At 42.1% G+C, this 7,914-nt stretch overlaps 1 protein-coding gene across 1 annotated transcript; it reads right to left on the minus strand.

Moving 5' to 3' along the window:
• Nucleotides 1-474: 474 nt before the first annotated feature.
• On the minus strand, nucleotides 475-7,531 carry LOC427369. Its single transcript, XM_430505.8, has 6 exons — nucleotides 6,254-7,531; nucleotides 4,245-4,307; nucleotides 3,721-3,789; nucleotides 3,518-3,586; nucleotides 1,831-1,996; nucleotides 475-821 (listed from the first exon to the last, which is right to left on the minus strand). Exons 1-6 carry the CDS (start codon nucleotides 6,330-6,332, stop codon nucleotides 632-634), a joined length of 636 nt encoding a protein of 211 aa, XP_430505.2. The 5' UTR covers nucleotides 6,333-7,531; the 3' UTR covers nucleotides 475-631.
• Between the last annotated feature and the right edge of the window lie 383 nt (nucleotides 7,532-7,914).

Genomic DNA, 7,914 nt, shown 5'->3' on the forward strand with positions numbered 1-7,914 from the left:
CGTCGACGTCTGACCTCTGGATCAGAGCACTTTCGTTCCCCGTGTCAGTAGCGCCAACAGCTGTATTGCTGCTGTTGGGTAGGGGTGGCAAAGTGTGATGTTATGGCTGCAGAGAGGAGAAAAACAGAGTAGAAAAACAGTGCTCTGTTAGAAAGATCTGCCAAGAGATCTTCTTTTTCTAACAAGAATATCTGCCTCACTGTTGTCTGGGCCTGCATGTCATGGTATACATAGAAAGAGCACACACAGCTGTTCATACAAATACCTTCCAAGTGCACACATATTCTTCTATCTTTCCTAAAGGAAGGATACTTCTTTTTTCAAAATCCTGCTTGTTAATTTTAGCTCAGAAAATATTTGTTCAGAAAATAAGTACTCATTAGAGATTGCATCACTCCATCCCTGTTCATCATGAACCACTGATGGTGGCTGAATTTCTTGTCAGGAAGAAATTCTGAGTTTCAGCTGCCCATATCTCCTATTAGAACATAAAGTTTATTCCATACAGTCAGGAAATATTGAGTTACACACTCAGTGAGTCACAAGCACTTTTTCCAGAATCATAGTTACTCAGAAGCCATCTCGCAAAGCTTGCTGGTGGCTGGCACTGAGATTACATTCAGTTTCACTTTTAATTTGAGTCTTTAGCCAAGGAGGTTTCACTGGAATTTGATGCAACCGCAGTGAGTAGCTCATCAATTGAGTTAATGAGAGGTGCAGTTTCTGAGTCTGAGGATCTCCTCTGTGAGCCATGTGCATTCGTCCCAGCCTCTGCTGATTTCTGCTGTTCACGTGAGCATCCAAAGGTATGCCAAGAATTCCTGAGCCACAGAACAAAAATAATTGTTATTCTTGCCCAAGGAGATTGTGGATGCTCCATCCCTGGAGGCATTCAAGGCCAGGCTGGATGTGGCTCTGGGCAGCCTGGTCTGGTGGTTGGCGACCCTGAACATAACAGGGCGGTTGAAACCAGATGATCATTGAGCTCCTTTTCAACCCAGGTCATTCTATGATTCTAGGATGCTATGACTCTGACTAGAGGGATTCAATGGAAACTTAGCAGATACCCAAATATATATAAATATTTATATAAATATAAATATATATATAAATAATATATAATAATAATAATAATATATAATAATTATATATATATATACATATATATATATATATTTGGGTATCTGCTAAGTTTCCATTGAATCCCTCTAGTCAGAGTCATAGCATCCTAGATATATATATATATATATATATGTATATGTATATGTGTATATATATGTATATGTATATGTGTATATATATATATGTATATCTGTCTATCTGTATATATTATCCATATATATATGGGTATATATGGATACATATGGATATACATATATTTACATGGATAATAAATTACTGAATTTTAGCTTTACTTACTTCTATTTTTTTCAAGACTTGAACTGACAAAGAGGAGAAACTCATCTTACCACAATTTAGTGCACAGGCTGTTGGAAGTAATATAATTTCTATTTTGTAAGAATTTCTGCATTTGCTTTTCACTTGCACGTGCAGCCTTTCCTAGTGCTTACCACGTTTTAACATAGTTTTTTTAATTCTAGATTTAGAGTAGAACCTTACTTCATTATCCAAAAACCTACAGCCCTCTCATTTACTGGGGGCTGGGGGCATCAGTGAGAGCATCTCTCAATATACATACAACATAGTAACTAACAGGATATTGCACAGTCTGAGGCCGATTATCATGCCTGCCTCCAGCTTGCAGAGAGCTGAGAGGTGCAGTAAAGGGATCTGAATAGCATGGACACAGCTCATGACTGGAAAACTTACCCGTTTTGTATTCTGCGTCTTCTAAGAACCACACATAAAGAAAGCATAAATATTAGGTAGATGGCGAGAGCTGTAGATGACACAGCAATAATTGCACTGTCTTTAATATCTTCTTTTTTGATTTCTTCAGCTGTGTTCCCTTGGATCAAATCAGCGTTCACCGACACTACAACAGTAAAGCACATCACACCATTAGTATTCAAACAGGTGACGTGCTGATCAAATGGACATGTGCAGAAATAGATTATAGCTATACAGTTTGCCAATAAGAAATGAACACTTTCTAGTATAATGAGTCATTCTGCAAAAACATAAACCCATTTAATTGTAAATAACCCATCGCAAACTATCTCTTTTCCAGTCTTTCTACACACAGAGGGTAATTCTGATAGAAGCTGAGGAGCTCCACGGGCTGTAGAGCTGTACGTATTTCAAGCTTCATTACAACTCATTTCTTCATCTATTTGGAGATCAGGTCACCTTTGGACCATCGATTCTGCATGTTCTTGCCTCACTGCGTGCAAAACCCAACAAGGCTGCTGCACTACACCACTGGCTGGCATTTCTTGGAGAAAGGCACAACCTGAACGGTGTCTGTTGCCACTGAAATCAAGAATTTGTTCAGTCAGAAAAAGCATCTGGGACGCAATAAGAAGAACAATTTATTTTCCACTGCTAATTCATTTGTTTCAACAGAAACAAGTGAGATCTACTGTGAGTCACTTAAAAGCAGTGAAATACTCTATGAGGATTTAAAATTATTTGTGCGTGTCTGCTTATAAATTACAGCTGGCGGCAACTTTTTACTTCTCTTGCCCATAGAAACCAGGGAAACTGAGAGCTGCCCTCACTGAGTTTGTGAGTGTGTCTTTTTTAAGAAGACTTCTACAGCTTTTTACAGATATACTGCCCACTCCGTCTCTTCTAGACCTTGTTAACTTTCCTGATTGCAGTCTTCTTCTAATAAGCAGCACCAATCAGATCCAGATCTTTCGCTATGAGCACTGCAGAGTTTTTAAATGGTGACTCATTCACAGTTTAAAAAAAAAAAAGGTTCCAAAGAAGTCATAGATTACTATATTTTTCTCAATTAATCAGAAATAGAAATAAGCTAATTTATTTTTCCAGACATAGAGTAAGTATAAACTGCTGTTTGATTGAATCAGTATGGGGAAAGAACACAGAATCTCAGAAGCCAAACTGTACCTTCGATGACAAGTGCATGTCTCCTATCCAGGCCAGTAGAAACTTAACTCCACCCATACATCTGTGAATATGTTTAACACATTGCCTCTGTTGGAAAGTAGCAGTAAAATGTGCTTGGAGGTAGGAAAATGAAAGGTACACAGTCTGAGGCACTTTTCATGGTTTGGGGATATAAGCATTTTTTCACACTCAGTACTTATTTGCATTGTGCTTTCTATAGTTCGTTGATATGGACTAAGTTTCATCACCCTTTGGCTCTGGTGTTTCTACCTGCTCATACGTGTGCACCCCAAAGACAACGTTTGCCTGACGTTTTTCCTGTTCTGTGATCGTAGGATGAGAGTATGACAAAGACTCCTGATTTAAGGTCCCCTATTGATTTCATTACTGCTCATCAAATTCGGAATTGACATATTTCTTATAATACTTAGTTTGATAAGTTAAAGTCGCATTTAATCCTTTGCTGAGTTCTCTACCATACCATTCAAAGGCTGCTCCTCGCTGTAGTTCTGTAGGGCAACGTTATGATACTGGGGTCCAAATCTGGATTCTGGAAAGGAAAAACAGCATCCAGGAGGATTTTTCTTTCTCTGCTCCGTCTCAGGAATAATCAGAAGTTTATTATAATACTTAGTTTGATAAGTTAAAGTTACGTGTAATCCTTTGCTGAGTTCTCTACCATACCATTCAAAGGCTGTTCCTCACTGTAGCTCTGTAGGGCAGTGTTATGATACTGGGGTCCAAATCTGGATTCTGGAAAGAAAAAACAGAAGCCACAAGGATTTTTCTTTCTCTGCTCTGTCTCAGGAATAATCAGAAAGTTCAGAACTTGAATGGACAAGGAATTTGAGGAAGCATGCCTACAAAAACTGCCTCATGAGGGTAAAAAGTCTAACAGACAGAAAATTAGAAATCAGGTATTTCTCTAGAAGACCTAGTTGGAAAAGTGGCAAGATGGCTTCCTTTAGGATCAGGAAAAAACATTTTATTCTCTTGGGTTTTGCAGTTCTGCAGTGGTTAAAAAACTGAGCACTTAAAATGGCTTTATTAGGAACTTACAAACAACAGAAGAATACCTGATCTTGAGCTCAGTCATAATCAGATCAGGAAAGGTTTGTTTATTGTCTTGGTAGAAGAACACTAAATATACTAGTCCTAAATACACAAGAGATACCATAACCCCAAAGGAAACGCCCATTAGTTGTTACCTAGTGACTTTGCTTCCTCAGAAATCTTCTCCTCTTCATCTCCCTCAGTGGAGAGGAAATCTACTAGAAGCAGTAACAATAAAGAAGCTGCAGTTAAACAGGAAAAATCTCACAGGGATAGAAACAAACTGCTTACAAAAATCCCCGTCTCTACATTCAGATTTTAAAGCAGAGCTGCTTTTGCAGGAGTGTCTTCCGGATTTGTGTCTCATTTTTCATGGCCCTGCCTGGAAAGCAGTGCATAATTTGCCTGTGCTGTGCTGAGTGGTACAGCAGTTTTCACCTGAGACCAACTGTCTTGTTTCTTGACTGAGAATGATGACGAATGTGTTCCTTCCTACCTGCAGTTGCTCAGCCAGCAGAAAAATACATTGCTATTAGAGTCCACTTCTATTGCCCTCAATGCTAATGTCTAACAGAAGAGCCTCAAAGGCACGACTCGACCAGCACTGGAGCTGTCATGCTGGTCTATGCACAATACCCTGTGTTGGCACTACTGCGGCCTTACTTCTTTTCTACAGTTAATTCAGAAGTGGGCTCTCTTTAACCACTGACTGTGAACTCAGTCAGTTGGGTGGGTGATCATAAGGGACATCAATAGGAAGATTATCGAAACCTGGAGAAAAGAAGCAGAGACCTGTAAGCACCGATCTATCACCGCGAGTCAAACGACATCGATACCTTTATCTTGTTGAAGGGTGAGAGGCAGGCAGGCTATTCATTCTCTCACCTGCCATTCTGTAATTTGCTGTAGTTGTTTGGACTTAGGACTGCTTGGCACAAGCTCTGAGCAGTCTGTCCTCTTCTCAGAACAGTTGTATTGGTAGCAAATGAACGCGGCACAGGATGTAATTTAAGATGCATAACTGCCTGGTAAGCTGTGCCCAGCCAGTCTCTTTCTTGCGGACCTTGTGACTACTTTATGTGACTTCTTATACTTCTATGTACAGTGCTCCTGCAAATTCTGCAAGCTCCTTGACAGATCCTGCTCATGATCTAGGTGGAACACAGGTGTGATTGCAGAAACATCTAAATGAGGGCATACCAAGTTAGACTCTTATTCTGGCCCTGTTAGTCTGGTGTTTCCGAAGAGCACAATGAGAACATGCACAAAAGCTCTCACATCCAAGGGAGAAAGACGGCTTTCAAACCACCCAGTTGTGCTCTGGTTGATTTGTGGTTCATCAAATGCAGCCATTTTGAGAGAAGAACGAAAGGAAACAGAAGCAGCCCCCGTGAAGGTTGGTACCTTCCAATTCTCCTTTTCAAATACTTGGATTCTGGTACTCTGCCTAAAATGCGATCGAGATGAGTGCTCTGAAGGCCACGTCCAATGTTCTTCCACCTCTAAATATTGAACGCTCGACCCTAAAGTGGCAGTACAGCTATACTTTGCAACTTCATTTTACTGGTTTCTATCATCCCTCATTTACCAGCATCATATTAATTTTCCTTATCATGCTCCCAATAGCCCTGAGGAAAGGCTGCTCTCCAGCAAATGAAAGCACCGCTTCGACAGATTTGGGGTATTTTTAGCCCTGCTTTTGCTGATGGTTTTGATGGGCTACAAAACGTGTTGCTGCAACAGGCGACTAAAACTTAGCGGGATGAATTATAAAGCAACATAGTGAGCTTTTCCTAAACGCTGTTACTCGTTGTTTAATACGATCCCCGTTTTATAAGTATAGCTTGTTTACAGCAGCTGTGTACGTGCACTGACACTGAGAAACTGTTTTCAGGTTGTGTGCTCTGACCCTGTGGCACTGTGCGGCTGCTGGAGGATGAGCTCTATGCAGTTCTGTACTTGCACGCAGGCAGCACAAGCCAAGCTGTAGAGCAAGTCTGCTAAACAGCAGTGGAAGGGAATGGCCTCGCTGAGCTCTCAGAAGGTAAGCAGCATTCAACTGAAGAACAATCAGAGGAAAAGCCCCTTTTGCCTCTCTTTGTACCTAGCTGAACATAACCTCCTCGATCACTTTCACCAGAAACGGGTTCTGATGGGTACCTACCACCAAAAGGGAAAATAAACTTTCTGATCATCGCTGTGGGAGGCAGGAGGAGCACCAAGAACAGCAGTGTGGCCCACATAGCGCACACAGCGCTGCTTCTCCAGGCGGCCCCAGGCTGCTCCCCTTTGTCACCCCCCGGACTGTGACATCATCAGGCGAGATCCGCACTGCGGGGTGGGGAAAGCCCACAGTTACCCCACCGGTGTAAAGGTGGCACCCGATGAAGGCGTTACAACGGCTCCTCGGTCTCTCAGATTGAGCTGCAGAGGGCCCTGTGACTTTGCAAGGGCTGAGAGCGATTCCGCGCAACAGCGCCGGCCTGATTTGTCGTGGCTTTACGTAAGGGGACGTATCTCCCTCTGCTGACTGCAGAAGGAAAAGCCAGTCGGTGTTGTAAGCCGTAAAGAGCACGGAGAGGAAATTGTGGCAGAAGGAAAACATGGAAAAAAAAAAAAAAAAGAAGAAGAAGAAGAAGAAAAAAAAAAAAAAAGCCAAGCCTTAAAACAACACCGTGCCAGGAAAAGAGAATTTCGTAGTTGGCCAATACCTACTTAGCCAACATTCGCATGGCTTACAGCTGGCACTCACTACTCATGTAAGCGAGAATTACGAAGCTGTGGGAGGAATTCAGGGGCGTTCGTGGTGCAGCACACAGTCCCAGCCGGCAGCTTCGGCCATTCACGGCTGAGTAAAACGAACCTTAAGCACCATCACCCTTCCTGGGGATGCTCATTTCCAAGTGTAATAGCTGCCCGTTTTCAAATCTTGATCACCCGAAGGCTTTCTGCTGAAAGACATCATGTCTTTCATCATCATGTGTGGCAGCTGCACACAGTGGATTTCAGGTACCTTCCATTTCCTTGCAGTAGGTCCTGGCAGACACACAGTGTAGGTCTCTGCTTGCGGTAGCAGAAAAGATTCACGTTGCCCTTTAATTAGGGCTGTCCACCATCATTTCCAAAGCTGACACGCTAAGCTATCATCCAGCGTTAACAGAAGGATATTGAAATTAAAACGAGGCGCGTGCATTTTGCTTCCCTACAGAAAATAATAGAGCCGTGTGTGACTGTATTACGTGCCTACTTTATAACAGGTGTAATTTCAGAGCATTTGTTCTTAGCTGTCCTGCAATTGGCTTACAACAGCCTCACTGTCCTAGCCCTTGCTCTTCTCACTATGCCGTAGATCACAGCTTCCACTCCATTCTCATTTTTCAGGAAATAATTATGTGGCCTGTCGTTTTAATGGATAAGCATTGCTACGCTATGCTAGTAGCTAATGAGAGAAAGCCTGTTAAATTTATGTCGTGGCCTTTGAAAACGTATTGCTCCTTTGACATAAAAGCATGTTCTGCTTAGGACCAGCTCTGCAATTTTTTATACTCCTCACGTGCTGCAGAAGAGGCCCAGATCAGTGTTCACTGGAGCTGGTAGTTCCTCCCCACTCATGAAGAGCATTCCCAGTCCAGATGGCGTCCTCACCTGATCTTCCCCAAAACCAGTACCAGGGAGGCTTCAAGAAATAGAAAGTGCTGTGAGGAACTTCGTAATAACCCGTGAAAAATCACTGTGCTCAGGGAACTATTAGGCCTACTTCATTTTGAATCAGACAATTCAGTTTTCGGTTGCAGTCTGCGAACACAGTTACACTGCATTTCGTTC

This window comes from Gallus gallus, chromosome Z (genome assembly GCF_016699485.2).
Source record: "Gallus gallus isolate bGalGal1 chromosome Z, bGalGal1.mat.broiler.GRCg7b, whole genome shotgun sequence".
In the NCBI taxonomy this organism is placed as follows: domain Eukaryota; kingdom Metazoa; phylum Chordata; class Aves; order Galliformes; family Phasianidae; genus Gallus; species Gallus gallus.

What these genes read in the sequence shown, in the direction of transcription:
- LOC427369 (XM_430505.8), bottom strand. Translation starts at nt 6,332, where the DNA reads ATGTGGGCCACACTGCTGTTCTTGGTGCTCCTCCTGCCTCCCACAGCG. An exon ending in TGAGGAACAGCCTTTGAATG is followed by an intron (nt 3,587 to 3,720) that starts GTATGGTAGAGA and finishes TTTCCTTTCCAG; the next exon opens with AATCCAGATTTGGACCCCAG. An exon ending in AGACGCAGAATACAAAACGG is followed by an intron (nt 822 to 1,830) that starts GTAAGTTTTCCA and finishes TCTGTGGCTCAG; the next exon opens with GAATTCTTGGCATACCTTTG.